Source organism: Calonectris borealis, chromosome 16 (assembly GCF_964195595.1).
Source record: "Calonectris borealis chromosome 16, bCalBor7.hap1.2, whole genome shotgun sequence".
Taxonomy (NCBI): domain Eukaryota; kingdom Metazoa; phylum Chordata; class Aves; order Procellariiformes; family Procellariidae; genus Calonectris; species Calonectris borealis.
Genome location: NC_134327.1, coordinates 12,455,334 through 12,472,515, shown reverse-complemented (window position 1 = coordinate 12,472,515; position 17,182 = coordinate 12,455,334). Strand labels below are relative to the sequence as shown.

The following is a 17,182-nucleotide window of genomic DNA, read 5'->3' as shown; positions in this document are numbered from 1 at the left end:
CAGAGACTTACAACTTCAGCCTTGGCTGGATAGTGTTTTTTGGTTCAAGCTGATCCCAGCAGTAGTCTGTGGATCCCAGCAGTGACTAGCAGATTGGGTTTTGCACCCTGTAAATTGGAAGACCTTGTGTTTAGTGTTTCCTCAGGGCAGTGATGTATCTCTTTTTAGCAAAGCAGCCAGTATACCGTAGGTTGCTCTGAATGTTTTGCTGATGACTTTCTGTATATTTCCAGAGCCATGGAGGACTTGGAAGATAATACTACTGTTTTCTCCACCCTGAGATCCCTCAACAACTTTATTTCACAGCGTATGGAGGGGGTGTCTGGGCTGGCTACACCAGGATCGTCTCAAAGCTCCTTACAGATTCAGTACCAGCAGAGGGTGCAGGTGAGGTGTCCTCAGCTTGGTGATGCCTGCAGTATCACTTCAGTGTGGTTGTAGACTCCTTTTGATTCCAGGAATTGGGACTGATTTTATTAAGATCTGACCATTCTTTCAAAAATTGGTATTCATGCAAGCTCAATAATGGAAGCTTGCTTTTGGTGAACATTCTAGAATCTTTAATTTTTTTTTGAAGTGTCAGACATGTTTATTTCTGTTTTGTAAAAATTTAAGAAAGGTTCTTTGAATTTCTTCCCTGCTTGTTATATCTGTATACCAGCTCAGGAAATTAAATTGTAAGTTGTTTTCATATTGCTGAACAAAGGAGTTTTATATCTGTTAATATTTTTCTAGTAAGTCATTTGTCACCTTTTTTCACAATCTTCCTTAAAGTTTCTTTGCCTGGACACATACAGAGACTTGCATTGTGCTATGGCTTTGATGTGCTAACCAATTGTGCTTTCTTCTCCGCTTCTGTTTGTATCCACGTGGGTTTTTTTGACTTTTTCCTGTAAGCTGCCTTAGGCTCATAAAGCATGCAGTAAGTTGACATCTTGAATCATAAGGACTGTTTATTAGGCTGGAATCAAGTTTCTGTATTCTGTATCTTAATATAATTTCTATTTCAATCTCTAAGTAGAAATAAGCTTGCTTTCTTTTTAATGTAAATCTGCTTTGCATTTGGAACGTTGACAAAAATTTATGCGTTTTGTGTCTGTGGTACATCTCTGGTTACAGAGATGGTTAGAGGAGTCTCTCTCTGGTTAGAGAGTCTTCGTTAGCTGTGTGTTGAATGTGCATTGCTTAGATGTGAGGTATTCTATTAATATTGTCTGTGCTTTAAGGTAATTTGAATGAAAAAATGAAGCATAATGTTGTAGCAGGTAGTAGAAAAACATGTTATTTTGCTCAGCAGTTAAATTTCATGGGGAGCGAGATCTTGGTTAGCTGCTGTTACTTTTATGAGGCTTGGAGAGTTTGTAATTAACCTTTTTTTAGATAGAGAAGTACATTTTGTCAGAGTACCTCTAGAGATTGAATGAGAAATTCTGAGCTAAGAACTTGAAATTCACTTCTTTCCAACTAACATTGATTTGATGTGGGTTTCTGAGTGTGTTGTTGAACTCTTGGTTTCCCCATCTGCAGTTGGTGTGAGAAGTACCACAAATATGGTGATAGTTTCCTTGTAATTTGTAAAATGGCATTCAAGTGTCATCTGAATAGTACAGAGTGGGAGATAATGATATTATTGCAGTGCTGTTAATAGTGTGTAATGTCCCTTTTCACACATGAACTGGCCAGTTGGAAGAACAAGCTGGGCAGATCCACTCCAAATCCCAGCTCCTGCAGGTGGAACGAGAGAAGATGCAGATGGAGCTTAGTCACAAACGAGCTCGCATTGAGCTAGAGAAGGCAGCTAATACCAATGCCAGAAACTATGAGGTAAGTATGACAGTTGCAGATGGCTTGATATCATAGGCCTAAGTCAGAACACGCGTAGCGCATCTACGTTGATGTTTTAGTTTGGATCAGGGATATGCTCTTGACTTCTCACGTGCCATGCTTTGGTTTGCAGTGGTGTGTCTGAGAATGTGTATAGTTGACTTTTTTGGATGAAACTAAACTGAAAGATGCAGTCCAGGAGCAAGCCTTCTGTTCTCCAACTGCTGATGGACACTCTGTTTTCAGAGCAAGACTTCAGCGAATCTGTAGTAAATGATCCTGGAATGCATTTACTGCGTTTGCATTTACTGCAAATGTGGTGGTGGTGGGGGTGTCAAGTTCCCAGCACCAACTGTTTTGCTGTAAAGATCCTCTCGCAGTGCATTGCACTAACTTGCTAATGTACACAAGAGTGTGAACGTCAAAGCCTTGTTTGGTTGACAAACTGATGATCTCATCACTAGATTCTGTTAGTTTAGCACTGAAGTTGTCATGAGTAGCAATAACAAAAGGGATTTGTTATTTGTTTCTCCCAGAAGTATTTAAGCATTTTTCTCCCAGATGAATTTAAACTCCTGCTGGCACAATTGCAAGCATTTAGTTTATGTAACTGTAATTAATTGGAATGACAGCAGTGCCAGCCATGCACTGTCACACAAGAGAGCTTGCACTGATAAAACAGCCTCACTTGGGGACTAATAGCTTTTATTGGTTTCTGGTTTTATGCCTGTATATGTTTGCTTACTACATTACTGAAATAAGTAGTAGATCTGTGGGTTTTTATAGGATAATAAAGCTCTTGTATGTGGCTGATTATTTAAAAAGAAATCTTTAAAAAATAATAAGCATGTTTTGTTGTATTTTACAAGGGTGCTGGGTGACAGGTTTAGTGTGTAGTTGTGAAATAGCGAGTCAGTGACTAAATTCCTCGTTCGTCTGAAGTCAGGTGATGTGGAATTAAGCCACGAAGAGTTCAAACTGGAATGTAGCTGAGTCAGTCACAGAAACCCTTGAAATACTGGTACAAAAAAAAAGGGAGCAGCACTAATCCAGCACTGTGGTAATTACCCTGCTCAGATTCTGTGGTTTTTTTGAGTCATGTGGATAAAGGTTTTAGGAACCTCACATTGCTTTGCATAATCCTTGCTTACTATGTAAATCTGTGTCTCGATTTGCTTTGATTAGCAAAGCAATTTACTACACATTTTTTCAATAAGTGTTAAACAATTTGTGGTAGGAATAAACTGACATGGTGTATGAAAGGTTGTCAGAGTGCAAAAATATTTATTTTATTCATTGATAATACTGTCCATTTAAACCCCATTTCTTTTCTATTAAATAGCCTCATACAATTTCCAGAAGTTGCAGAGGGAAGTTTGTCTTATTAACCCAACTGTTGAGATCTGAGTTTCTGAAAGTCAATTTGCTATGCATGGGTCAGTTTTAAATTGGAGCATCAGATGTTTTCATCTTTGATCCGCTGGAGAGTGTGCAGTGGAGTCTGTGAAGCCATGTCTGTATTCTCATGTTCATGTCTCAGTCCAAGAGACTTGGACTGTCTCTTAATTTTCTAGCTCCATTGCCTCCATTGTTCCTTGACATTGAGTTGCTGCTGGGAAGATTTTTGTCCTTGCTAGTGCAAAGGTTAAAGCTATGGTCTGGGTAACACTGCTTCATGATGATGCCTTGGTGACCACGGTAATGAGGAACAAAAATGGTTTCACCTTTGTGCTACTTTCTTCTTATGTCTCCTTGCATTTTTTTCCTTTGCAAGCGAGAGGCTGATCGTAACCAGGAGCTGCTCACACGCATAAAGCAATATCAGGAAAGGGAAACAGAAGCTGAAAATAAACTGAAAGAACAAATGGAGATGAACAAATCCTATAAGAAGAGCATGGAGACAATGAGTAAGAAGCTGCAAGAGAAGGAAAGCAAATTAGCTGAAGCTAATGAAGTAAGAACAGAGTAATTTTTTAATCCATTCATAGTTCAGGTGACTTTGCAGTTCTTGTGAATTGAAAATGCCCTTTCTGATTTATAAAAAATATACAAAATTGGAACCACTATGTTCATCACCTGGAAATGAATAAACCCTGGTGGTGTGTTTTTGCTGTCAAAGTTTAGAACCTAACCAAGTCCAGACACAAGTGAGCAGATCAGAAGATATTGCTGTGTTAGTTAACAATGAGAAGAGATTTCTTAGACAGGTTGATATGGAGAAGGAGAAAAAAAGTGCAAGGAAACTTAGAGCATCTAAGTTTAGAAGTCAGGTTACATGACATTGAGTAAAGAAAGGGGAAGTGATGGAGGAGATAAGATGGGAAAGCGTTCAAGAAGTAGGGGGAACTGTAGAGTGGATAAGACCAAAGTTATGTACACAGTATGTCTTCCCAAAGTTCTTAAACGCCTGTGTGTTCCACTGTAGAATGAATGCTTGGATAATAATTTCAGTTCTTTTGGATGAACAGACCATCTTCTCAACCCTCAACCTTTTCAGATATCATTATAGTTAAGTTCAGCTAGCTCATTTGTAACTTTTCTGTTCAATTTTGTTTCCTGCACCAGTTGTGAATCAACAACCACTAAGTCCTTAAGTCTTCCTCTTGCCTAGGTGTTTCCTCCTGCCTAGGTGTCACTGGAAATGTATCTATGTGATAGAGCAGGTAAACAGATTTAATGTGCCAGTTATCAGTGATTAAAAACAGGGAGACAGTGATGGCATATGGGAGAAACTAAACCCATATATGAAATATGTGCAGCAGTTCTATTTCTGTGTTCTTTTTATTCCCATATCCATCACTACCAAGATGAGAACCCTACATGTGTCTCTAGAAAACACCCTACGTACGTAATGTTTTGAGATTTTTCCCTTTCTCTGCTAAAGGAAGCTGAGTAATGGCTATTTGAAACAAACCTGTGAGTTTTTTGTTAGAGTTAAGACATTTAGAACAAAACTTTAAAAACCACTGGCCTCTACTTTTAAGGAAAACTTAATAGTTCTGGTAGTTGGTTGAGGCAAACCCAGACAAAATATATTTGGAATGGTTGTGGGATAATTTTTTAAATTTAATATATATACTTATGTTTTATCATCATCTAGCTTTGAAGCTTGATATTTTTCATGCCAGTTTGAGGTCACCCACTTAATAGGTAATGGAAATGACAATTTGGGTCACAGATGGAAGTGACTAAATGATTTTCTCATGCCTTTGTTTTTTGAGGTGAGTTTGCAGGTCTGAAGGTTTGCGGGAGTGTGGGATTGTTTCTAGATTCAGTGTTTGTACTTTTTAGTTGGATATGATTTCTGTCTATCACCATCCATAACGTCCAGCTTGGAGAGTCATAGCCTTGTGTGTTTATTCTTTCTTTCCATTAATTCAGACAATCACTGTATTAAAAGGGAAAATATCAGAGCTGCAATGGAATATAATGAATCAAGAGATGCAGATGACAAGCCAAGACTCTCAGAAGCAGGAACTGATGGAACAGCTGGATGTTCAACATAAGTAAGCAGGGGATGAATGACTGTAGGGAGAAAAAGGCAAACAAAACTTCAGTCTTCTGCAGCTGTCGTCACTCAGAAAACTTTCAACAGTGTTTGATTTCCACTCTTCAAAGGGGTTCTTTGATCTGGATGTGCAAGTTATAACCGTTGTTTGAAACTAGCTCTGAGGTGCAATTTAATTGTACCTTGAGAAAAAAAATACTTGACATCTCAGCGATGTCTCATGTTCATGGTAGAGTTCACAGAAGGCATGTGGGTGGGAAAGGCTAATCTGAACTTTATAGACTGAACAGAACAAAAATATCAAGCCTTAAATCATGGTTGAGGGGTAGTTGGAAGATGTGAGTGTGTTTTTCCTTGCTTACTAAGTTCAACTCTTTAATTTCAAAGGTGTTTATTTACTGTGAGTGTATATTTGTTGGTTTCAGAGTTAAGGTGGCTTGATTTTTGGGTATTTCTCAAGATGCATCTTTTTATTGAAATGGGTATTTTTGTCTCTAAATTAGAGGAAGATGGTATGAGTGTGAAACTGTGAGAGAGACAATCTTCTATAAAGTACCATATACCTTGTTAGTGGTGTTTGAAAATGTTTGTCAGAGATACTTCTGCATGTAGGTTGTTTCTGGTATGTGGTTCCTGGGTGCTAAATGCCTCTTGTGTCTACATCTAATAGAAAATGGCAAGAGGCTAGTCAGCAAATCCAGACGTTGCAAGCAAGCCAATCCCTACTGGCAGAATACGAACAGAAGATTAAGGTAAGAAACTTTGTGGCCTGTATAAAGCTTTAGTTTTTAATTTCTTCCATGGAAGAACAGAACAGTGTTTTTTAAAAAAATGACTATTGCAGAAATAAAAGGTTAGTTTACCATATAAGAATCTCATCTGTTGGCCAGCAAGAGCTGAAGTTGGCTAAATTCAATTGGATGGACCAGGCTACCTCCAACTAGCTGTAACATGACACTCTTCACCTTTGTTGTATCAATTGATTGGTAAAAAAAATCCACCTATATAGAAGTGTGATTTATATCCTTATGCAGTGATCTGGAGGAATGCTCTGTTTGACCTTGTGCCAAAGCTCGAGATTGCTCTGCAAATGATTGCTTCTAGAGCAATCTTTTTTCAAATGGTGGAGGATGAACCTATCAGCTACAGTTACTTTTCTGCTTCCCAGAAAATCCTTCTTCTGGAGTTGGGTTTAGCTCTTTTAGAAAGTGCAATTACTTGCAAAGCTTTCGAAACAACACTGACTTAAATGTGGGTATAGAGATGCTTTATGACCTTTCAAATGAACATGTAGGTTGGTGGGAGTGTATCTTTTTCACTTGTCTTATATTCCTAGGAGAGGTAGACGTGGAGAGTTACTTTGGTTTGAGCAGCTGCTGATAGTGGCATTGCCTGTGGTTGCTGTGAAGTAAAGTTAGACTGAATGCCAGCCTCATTGCCAGTTCTGCAATTGCAAGAAGAGACTTCCTCCATTGAAAGGAAAGGTCGGGAAACAGGATATCAGACTGCAATGCAGCTCTAAATAAACTTTTTTTTTGAGGAAAAAAAAGCAACATTTACCATAATGCTAAAATGCACAGTTGTGTTTCTTTTCCTTCCTAATTCTTGCAGGCCATCCAAGTGCCCCTCTCTATGCTTCATTGACGGAGGGATAGAGGACAAGAAAATCACAGATTTGGTTTAGTCAATAGAAGAAGGTCCTTTTAATGATTAGCAGAGATCTTTTTTTGTTACGAACTTAGGGTAAACAGGCGTAGAGAAGAGGCCAGTCCAGGTGTTACAAGAGTCATCCCTACTTTGAGCAATGGATCGGACCAGCTGACCTACTGAGTTCCCTTCCAAGGAACTTCAATTCCCTTCATTCAAGTCATTGATTTGAATTTAAAAAGTAGAATGGAGAAGTAGCTCTTACGAGTTCCAAGTTAATCATTGCTGTCCTCTTGTCATCCCATGTTTTCCAGGATCTGGAACAGAAGTTCTCCCAGCAGGAACATGATGCTCTAATTGTCAAGAACATGAAGGCAGAACTGGCCCGTTTCCCAAAAATGGAGCGGGAACTGCGCCAACTCAGGGAGGAAAATGCGTACTTCAGGTGAAAGAAGGGTTCAGTTGTTGAGAGGGTTATCTTGTGTTCTTCTGTACCTGCACTTTCAAATTCCTCTGTTTGGCTTCCGTATGGGAAACTTTAGAAGGAAGTTTAAATATTTCATATAAATACTGCATATGAATTGAGCAGTGTTGTGATGGTTACTAGATGAGAGGATTTGACAATATCTGGGTAATCTTCCTGAACAAAGCGAGAGCCTCGCAGAATGCGTATTGATCTTTCTGGATGGTAATACCTGTTTGTTAGAACAAAATTCAATGTTTAAAGATAGTGAGAAACTCTACACAGCTTGGGGAAAGAAATCCCTGTAGAGAGAAGAGACAGCTGAACATTTCTTTAATAGCTGTTTTAGCTTAGTTATTGTTACCATTATTTTAAAGGCCTGTTGTTCCAGCATAATGTTTGGAAAGTCTTTTGTTTAAATTTCTAAAGCACTCTGTTACAGCCCTTGGTAGAGTAGACTTTCTGGGTTTCTGAACCAATTAATTTGAAAAATTAAATTCCTATGTACTGTGAAATAACTTAAAGACTTTTTTTTTTTTTTAGAGTAAACTTAATTTCCATCTTTCGGTGCATCCTAAAAAAAAAAAAAAGAAAAGAAAAAAAGCCTAAATTACATGAGTGATCTTGCCAGCTTTTTCTTATCCTAAAATTAAGTAACTTCCCTTGGCTTTGTTCTTGTTATTGTTTCATTATCATTTTAAATTGTTTATCTTGGAATCGTTTCTCATGCTTGTTTTTTGTGCACAGAAACATGATATCAACACATTAAAGGTAATTTTTTTAAAACCAATTGTATCTCACCCTTGCACACACCTCTATTGAAGTAAAACCAAGCAGTCTCAATGCTTGCTCAGTCATCACAGAGTACTCAAAAAGCCGGAGTGTCTACTGCTTGCTGTGTTCCAACCCTGCATTCAGCCTGGCTGAAGATCAGAGTTGGGAGTCTTTTGCTACCCTTCATGCTGTTTTGCCAATCAGTAAAGCAGATACAAAATGTCAGGTTGTTTGGACATAATTAGGATGGCATTTAGAGTAGAAAGAAACCAGTTCAATAAAGCTGCGGGATTTTTTGTAGCAGTGGCTTTGCAGTGAAGGTTATAGAAGTGAGTGAGTTGAATGTCATAATGTCTGTTCAACGTCATATGATTCCCTTGTAATTCCATGTGTATCTGGAAGTTTGTGAGAGTGAATTGAGTTGCATGGCTCTTTAATTGTTGTCTCTCTTTTCACCATAGGGAAATGAAAGAAAACAATGGTTTGCTTAAAGAGGAGGTAGAAGGTCTCCAAAGAAAACTGGAACGCTATGAGAAAGTCCAAGCACAGCTAGTGACCGTTGAATTGGAAAATGAGGTGAGGAGCTAGGAACATTTGGTGGATGAGCAGAATGGAGATTTCCTTTGCAACCTGTCCTGTCTTTTAGGCTCTTCCTGTATTGTATGGAGATATGATACCTGGTTTAATTAATGGGTTTGAACCAGGGATTCCCAAACTTAAATGTCAGCATGAGGGGAGCTATAGCAATGAAGGTGAAAAAGGCAAAAGGATATCCACTGTTCAGCTGGAGATTTTGTGTAAAGAACAATCTCATCATAGTGTCTTTTTTGGCCTTGCCGTTTCTCTTTTACCTTTCTTCTGCTGGAAATGCTTTTTTTGGCGTTAAGCTCTGCCCAGACATGGTGTTGCCAAACAGGCGTGTGGTAAGAACCTTGATACACACTTGGATTGCTGCCAATGCTAGCAGGGCCAGAATGTGGTCTCAGATGAATAAAATTGTCTTGCTTCCATCCCACCCTATATCAAGCATACAGTGAGTTGTCAAGAGATTAACCTAATTGTGTAAACTTGTTGATCTGCAGAACTATACTGGTGTCTGATCAGGTTTAGATAATACTATCTGGTATTGACTGAAAGTAAAAAGCTATAGGAGAAACTGGAAGAGGAGAAATGGGCACTTCAGCTGCTACAGAACTGGTGTTGAGAATACAGCTTGTTTCCTTCTCCAAGAAGAAAGAGACCAGAGCTGCCAAGAGACCAGTCTACCAAGGTCTAGCATAGTGATGGTAGCTCACAGGGTTAGATAATCTATAATGCTGAAGCATAACATGGGTTCTGTGTGTCATAGAGCTGTGGTGACAGGGAAAATGTTTGTGAGGGCTGGAGAATGACAAACCAAAAGTGCTAGATAAGAATAATAATGAAATCCACAGGAGGAAAAGGAAAGACACTGACTTTGAATGGACGATTATGAGAAAACTGGAAAATGAGCTGTTAGACCATTCGTCTGTGTCTCTAACTCTTCTTTTGATCTCTACTTTAGAAACTTCTGGGAAGATTAAAAAGCTGGGAGAAACTGGACCAGAGCACTGGCTTGAATATCAGGTATGTGCTCACACTTCTGGAGGGAGGTAAAACTTTTAAACCACTTTCCTTTCCTCTTAATCATCTGATCTCTGAACTGTGTTGGTCATGCTTTCTTGCTATCTCTTCTTCATGTGGAAGTTCTTCCAGTACTTTTTATTATATATGAGAAGAACCATAAGATACGTGCTGTCACAAAGTATTTTTGGGAATGAACAAATGTTTTTCACCAAGTCAGCTTGACCAATGTCTCCGAGGCCGAGGTTCAATTTTGAGTTCTTTGAAGTTCTTGAATATAGCTACATTCATGTTCAGTTAGAGATTCTGCTAGCTGAATAAGTGAACTTCTAAGAATTTTAGGGTATGTCCAGAGAAAAGAATGTATGTTACTTGTGACAAATTGTTGTAAATATGATTTCTTTGAAATCTGGATATCAAAATACACTGCCAGATCATGTTGTTGTGACTTTTCTTCCCTAAAGCAGCTGAAGAAGAGTTGTTAATTTAGTTATTTTGTCTAACAAGAGAAATGGAATAAACTCAGTTTCTTATAAAAGGGGGGAAAAACCCCCACATTCCCAATGGTGTTTTGTAACACCAGCTAGTTCTTTGTGTACTGTTACTTAACAACTCTCTGACATCTGGAGCATTGAGTCAGATTTTTTAAGGTCTCTGGTATGTATGTGGTGTAAAGAGGGGCTGGAAATGGTGCATCTTCTGATCATTTTCTTCCACTGCAGAAGGTTTTCTGTGTAGCTGCGATGCTTTTGTGTTGTCATATGTTTCAGTACTGCTTTATTTTCTCTAAATATTTACATTGTTGTTACACTAGAAGGAGAGATGCTTCTTTGTAAATAACTGTCTTGATATGAGCATTATAGTACAGATCACCTTTCATATTGGATCAAGGCCTGAGCTGCAACATGAACCACAGAACCCAATTTTACCAATTGTTTCTTTATTCCATTCATTACACGTGCCCAACAACAGAGCTCTATCTGCACACTGGGATTGTTTGGAAGTAGGAGTGTTTGGATATTCACATGTGGTTTGGGCACATTACTGCTTCACGTAAAAGATACTTGGGTTCAACTTGGGAAAGCCCCCTTTATTTTCTCAGTGTTCTCTGTTTAATGAGGATAATGAACCTTTTTCTAGAGGCGTGCTAGTAGGTAGCATGGTCGAGATTCTCTCCTGCATCTGCTGAGGATACTACATTTAGATGAAGTTAGAATTGTGCTAAATCTCCTATGGCAAGGAATGGACAGAAATAGTATGAATCCTTTTTACAAAACCTGTTCTGTCAGACAGTGGAGTAAAAGCTTTTTACTTACCTCAAGCTGTTAAAGGTTTAATGAGGTAATTTCACAGTGGGAGAGAAATGGAACCAAGTGATTCTGCCTGTTGAAGTCTAATAGCTCCTTCATTTAAAATCAGAATATTCGCTGTAAAGTGTTAGGTTTTTTGATTGGGCCATATTGTTTAGTGCTATTAATGGCGTCTTCCCATACAGAAAAAGGAATTGCTCTTGAGAAAAATCATCTTTTGCATGCAATTGTAGCAAGTGGAACTGGATGATTTCCCCCTCTGTGGTTTTTTTTCCTCTTTTTTTCCTTTTTTCTTTTTTTTTCCTTTTTTCTTTTTTTTTCCTTTTTTCTTTTTTTTTTCCTTTTTTCTTTTTTTTTCCTTTTTTCTTTTTCTCCTCTTTTTCTCCTCTTTTTCTCCTCTTTTTCTCCTCTTTTTCTCCTCTTTTTCTCCTCTTTTTCTCCTCTTTTTCTCCTCTTTTTCTCCTCTTTTTCTCCTCTTTTTCTCCTCTTTTTCTCCTCTTTTTCTCCTCTTTTTCTCCTCTTTTTCTCCTCTTTTTCTCCTCTTTTTCTCCTCTTTTTCTCCTCTTTTTCTCCTCTTTTTCTCCTCTTTTTCTCCTCTTTTTCTCCTCTTTTTCTCCTCTTTTTCTCCTCTTTTTCTCCTCTTTTTCTCCTCTTTTTCTCCTCTTTTTCTCCTCTTTTTCTCCTCTTTTTCTCCTCTTTTTCTCCTCTTTTTCTCCTCTTTTTCTCCTCTTTTTCTCCTCTTGTTGCTCAGATTTCTTACAGCATGAATTACATTAATTTTTGGTCAGGGTTATGAAGATGATGAGAGGTCATTGTCCTAGTTAGGTTCCTGGAGTATGCTGTTGGTGAAAGTTTGAGAAGAGTTAATTGCCCATCTCGTAGTAGAAGAAAATAGGAACAAGTTGGATGGTTGTCCCAAAGAGCCAGAGCAATGTGCTGTTTGCTAATAACTAGATAAGCAAGGAAAAAGGGAATGCATTAGGATTTCTCATCTTTTCTTATCACATTCTTCATTGGTACAGAGAGTGTAAGGGAAGTGTGTACAGCGTGTGGCGTTTTAGGAGAGGATGGTTTTTCATTTCCTCCAGCACCTCCATGGGGCTTGTTCTGTGTCTGCTCTCGGTGGTTTCTGTTCACGGATTGCCTGGTCCCAGCAGGCTTTTTGTCAGATTGGCTTATGATCAGACCTTCGAGTGTAATTCTATGTAACAATACTTGGAAAGGAGGTGCAGCTTTTAGGAGTGTAGTGGTAATCCTAGTGGTTTTAGTACTGGTCTCTTTTTGGTAACAATGGAAGAGCTAAGTGTTTATAATGCTTCACCTTTTGGAGGAGAAAACAATTTCACTAACATTTTACTCAAAGGCTAATCTTATGTTTGCTAGTTCTAGATTCCACTTGTAAGCTCCTGCGTTTTCCTCTTGCTCTCATAAAGTATGGAAACAAAGACAGCTTTAGCTCTAGAGCGTGTTGGTGTGTCGGCATTGCTGTTGTGCAGTGTTTGTTCCAGAACTTGCCCTTGGAATTACGCCTGCCTTAAATGTTATATGATATACTTGTAAGCTGCACAATACCCAGATAATAAAATAATACACACCATAGTTATGTATGGTTCAAGTATACACATTATGAATCTACATAATCCTTTTTGTGTTCATTTATATGTCCTTTTGATATCTTGATCTTCTTACTGCCTACTTTTCAGTATAGTTGGCTCTGTCTTTTATCGTGGACGTAATTTTGTAATGTAGGTCTTTTTTGTATGTTACTGTTAAGCTGCCAGCGATTTTCTTACATTTGTCATGTGTTTCTCTGATTTGATATTGCTGCTGTAGGATTTGGTTTCAACTGTAAAAGGAAAAAACACTAAATTTTGAAATTCTTGCTTTGTGAGTAGAAAGTCTTATTTGTTTTGGAGTTTACCCTCTTTGAGAAGGATATTAATGTATGGCTATTGTAGGACTTTGTTATTAGGAAAGAGTTGTGTTGAGAAAAGCTTCTTGTACTCTGTCTTTCCAGGATGTGCTGATGTAGTTTGTATTTCTTCAAAATCCAGTATTTGTGTAATTGAGTTGTTGACCATCTTCACTGAAGAACCATGTTAATCATGACAGACTTGGTTGTTTTTTTCAGAGTTGGACTATTAGCTTAGAGATATTTTCCTGGTAGTTTCTTGACTGCCGTTAAACAACATGTGTTTTAATAGAAAAATATTTCTGGAAGGTTGTGTGTGAGAGAAGGCGGGTGCTTTATTTAGGTGACAGTGGGCAAACCATCCACGAGATGGCATCCTTTCTCCTGCTGCTGGAGAAAACTGGTTTTCTGCTCCGGTGTGGCAGGCTCAGCCTGATGTAAAAACCTACAGCTGAGCACCTTAAGAAGGGTCAGCTAGTCCAAGGAGAATTGTTTATTGTTGCTATCAAATTTTCTAAAATCTGTTTAATGCTACATGCGTGTGATCACTGTCTGCTTGTCCAGTACTTAGGGTAGTAACTTAATATGAAAAAGATTTGTGCATATTTCTCTAATGGCAGTAGAGAGTTTTTCCAACCAGCTCTGTAAACTTCATATTTACACCATGCATTCTTCATTTTGTCTTGTTTAATAGGAGTTCTTCAAAGTTCTTTTCTCCCCACCCCAAGCCTTAGAATTGCATCCTCTAGAGCAGCACTGTTATTGTTCTGACTTTCCCTTCTGCAGCATGTAGACGATACCCAAATAAAAAATGAGGGTTCTTGTTCTGTGAGCTTTTAATCTAAATAAGCCTTTTTTGCTGCTGCTTGTCTATGTTTGGCTGGTGTTGCTTTTGTTCTCTCTTTGTTCTCTCTGAATTAGCCAGGTGATTTTGCTATCCATAAACAGATACACCCTTGAGTACAGAATGATGCAAAATGATGTGTATCACGTATATTTTAAAGATGAAGCAGTTAGGAAGTCGGATACTGAAGATACTGATAGCCATTGATAGCAGCTGACAAGGGTTAATGCTAAATTCATCTTTGTATTTATCCATAAGTGGCAGAAGATTGCAAGTTTTGAAAGGTTGAAGTTTTGCTGAAAAGTTATGCAAATTTGTGAAGACTGACAGGTGGACAACAAGCAACAGCTTCAGAGGAGTTTTAGTCCAAGCATTTTTTTTTTTTGAGAGAATAAATAGTGATGGGGGTGTGTGTGTGTTTGTGGGGGGGGTGTGTGTGTGTGGGGGGGGTGTGTGTGTGTGGGGGGGGGGTGTGTGTGTGTGTGTGGGGGGTGTGTGTGTGTTTGTGTGTGTGGGGGGGGTGTTTGGAAGTAGTGACTATATGAAGTTTTTACGTTTTCACCTACTAGGCTCAAAGATCTTATTTTTATATCAGTGATAGATTTTTGATGTTAAGAGTAATCAAGGATTGGAAGGCGATCAATATATTGATAATGACCTATTTAAGTAGGTCTTTCCTTTTTGGGGCACCATTTTCTGTTGCAAATAATACCGTCAGCTCAGGCTCAGGAAGATAAAGCAAAAGATTTTGTTCATGTTACTTTTCAGAATCATTTTCCTTTTTTCCATGCCCATAACAGGGAAGCAATGGAGAGATCAGCTGTCCTTTTCTGAAGGGCCGTGGAATACAGTATGGAAATTAAAGGTGAGGCTGACATATCAGGAAGAAAAGTAGTGTGCTTGGACTCTTCTGTGTTGCTCAGAGGCTTCCAGTCATGGTCTTGGACGTTCTGAAGTTGCATCTAATTGCAGTTATACTGGAAGGCAGGTCTCAGCCCCTGATGCCTACAGTGTAAGGCTGACCTGGAGGGACTCTTAGATTTAATGAAACATGGGTTTGGAGAGTACCTATAGTCATCCTTCAATTTGGAAGGGTAAATTTAGTTGGATTCAGTGGTGATATCGCATTAAGCTGCTATAGCTGTTTCGCATGCTTGCTGTCCAGGTCTGAAAAGAGAAGTGCAGATTTGACAGGAATTCAGGCCAATGCTTAAGGACCATTTTCTCTTAGTGGAGCCTGCCAGCTGCAGGCAGCAGACACTGATCTGCTGACCTGTCGCCTAGAGCCAAAGAAGTGAACCTGTTAATGCTGACCTGGTTTTCTTTCTGGAACATCTGTGGGCTGGCTAGCTGACAAATCTTGGGGACTAGCTTCCTGCAATGTCTGAGACCAATTAAGAAGAGAAGATAGTGTGAATATGTACGCATTTCCTCCCTAAGAAAGGGTTTAATTAAGTGGCAAGCATCTCTATTTAGTACAGTGGTTAGCACAGTTGTAATTTGTAATTACACAGGTGCTACACTCAGTACGGGAAGTCCTATGCAGATTCTGCTTTTGGAGTTGGGGGGAAGGGAGGAGAGAGGGAGGGAAAAGGGAATCAGATTTCTTGATTCTGCATTTAGTGGTGGATTAGTGCTCTTTTTTTACAGTGAATAGAAGAGAAGGGAGAATATTGGAGTTCTCTACTTTCCTTTTTGAATCTTGATTAACTATGCTTAGCTACTCTGCACTCCCTTCCATCCAAGGCATTGAATATCTTTGCAGTAGTGAATGAAGCTCATAATCTTCTCCTTTCTCACAAGGTAGTAATTTACCTTTCTCTGAATGTCCATTATGAATAAGTGGTTACTGGTTTAAAAAAAAAAAAAAAATCTGTTGACAGATATACAAAGCAGCGCATGTTGAAATAATTTGAATGGCTCATATGCGTTTCTGGATACTTAATTAACTGCAACCAATCAAGAGAAGACTGGGGGTTACTGTTGCTAGTTCCAGTAATGCCATAATTCTGGCACGATCGCTCCATAGTTGAGCAAATATTTTTATTGGAGTAGCCTATTGTAGCCCTCTGGTCTTTTGTCACCGAGCAAGAAATCGATCTAATTTTGATGCTGGCTGCTGTCTGTAACTGTGCTAATTTCTATGTTTGGGAGGGTGAGAGGGTGGGTTTGTCTGGGTTGGCTAATGGTGGCCACCTACTTTATATCTAAGTCCCTAATTGGAGAAGAAAATCAGAATTAGCATAGTATGAGGATACTGAAACTTCATTTTGCACATCTAAGTTTTATGTAAACAATTGTAATTTATGATCTGTGAACATACTGGAAATTGGATGACTGCTGTTTACGAGATTCCTAGTGTAAAACAAGCTGTCTCATCACAGTGGGAATTCCCAGGGTACCAAAAAGGGAGATGAACACCACATAGGGGGAAACACTAATTAAAAAAACCCCACAAACAAACAACAAAAAACAAAACAAAAAAAGAAGCTATGCTTATTAGAGAAACTTTTATAGTTATGAGGTCTCAGCTGACATCATGGAAAGATTATCTGCTGTTGTCCTGTATAGACACAGTACTACATTTTACAATTATTTTTAGGAGCTTAATTTTGTCATAAAAAGATTTGCCTTCCACTGAAGTTGAAGGTTTGATAAAAGTTAAGGAATACACTCTGTGAAGAGGGCTAGTGTATGCAGGTCGCTAATATTCTGCAAAATCCCTCAAAACAGGGCTTTCTGCTGGCTTCTGCACAGGGATTAATGTCGTGTGAATTTCTCTTGCATAGTTCTGCCAGGACAAGTTAGTCTCAACTTAGAGCAGTTCTGTCATGTGGGGCTTCTGACTCAATTGTCTGTGTGAACATGTTCTGTTCCTACCTGGTACTTTACGGTTCTGCGAGCACTGCAGCTGAAAGAGGTTGTCCTGCATAGCAAAAAGTAATCTAGAATGGAAAACAGCTTTCAGCCAGATTGGTTCCCTCATCAGGTTTACTGTGTGGATGCATAAATACTTGCAGGGCAGAGGAAGTGGCAATGAGCAGCCAGCCAGGGTTGGAAGGGATGATTAAGATAATCATTGTGTTTATTTAGAAATAAAGGTTACATGCTCAGTATTTTTAGGACTTAGTATGTGTAAAAGATGAAAGCATTGCTTTAGAAGCATTTAAAGTCTTCTTGAGGGAGAAGTGCCTGAGCAGTTCCAAAGGGGACCTTTGTCTTTAGAGAGCGAGGTAGAAGTTTCAAGAGAAAACCAATTGTGGTTGTCTTACAGTAATTGTGTGTGTACTGAAGCCAC

At 38.8% G+C, this 17,182-nt stretch overlaps 1 protein-coding gene across 2 annotated transcripts in view; it reads left to right on the top strand.

Annotated features, from left to right (window-relative positions):
* The window catches only part of MAD1L1 (mitotic arrest deficient 1 like 1), a 379,609-nt gene that overhangs the window by 1,396 nt on the left and 361,031 nt on the right, over positions 1–17,182 (top strand). For both annotated transcript variants that reach the window (XM_075165310.1, XM_075165311.1), the window contains exons 2-9: positions 234–387; positions 1,684–1,824; positions 3,599–3,778; positions 5,206–5,330; positions 6,003–6,084; positions 7,294–7,424; positions 8,678–8,792; positions 9,760–9,821. In XM_075165310.1, coding sequence (XP_075021411.1) covers positions 238–387; positions 1,684–1,824; positions 3,599–3,778; positions 5,206–5,330; positions 6,003–6,084; positions 7,294–7,424; positions 8,678–8,792; positions 9,760–9,821 — 986 coding nt within the window. In that variant the 5' untranslated portion in view covers positions 234–237. The remainder of the gene's footprint in view (positions 1–233; positions 388–1,683; positions 1,825–3,598; positions 3,779–5,205; positions 5,331–6,002; positions 6,085–7,293; positions 7,425–8,677; positions 8,793–9,759; positions 9,822–17,182) is intronic.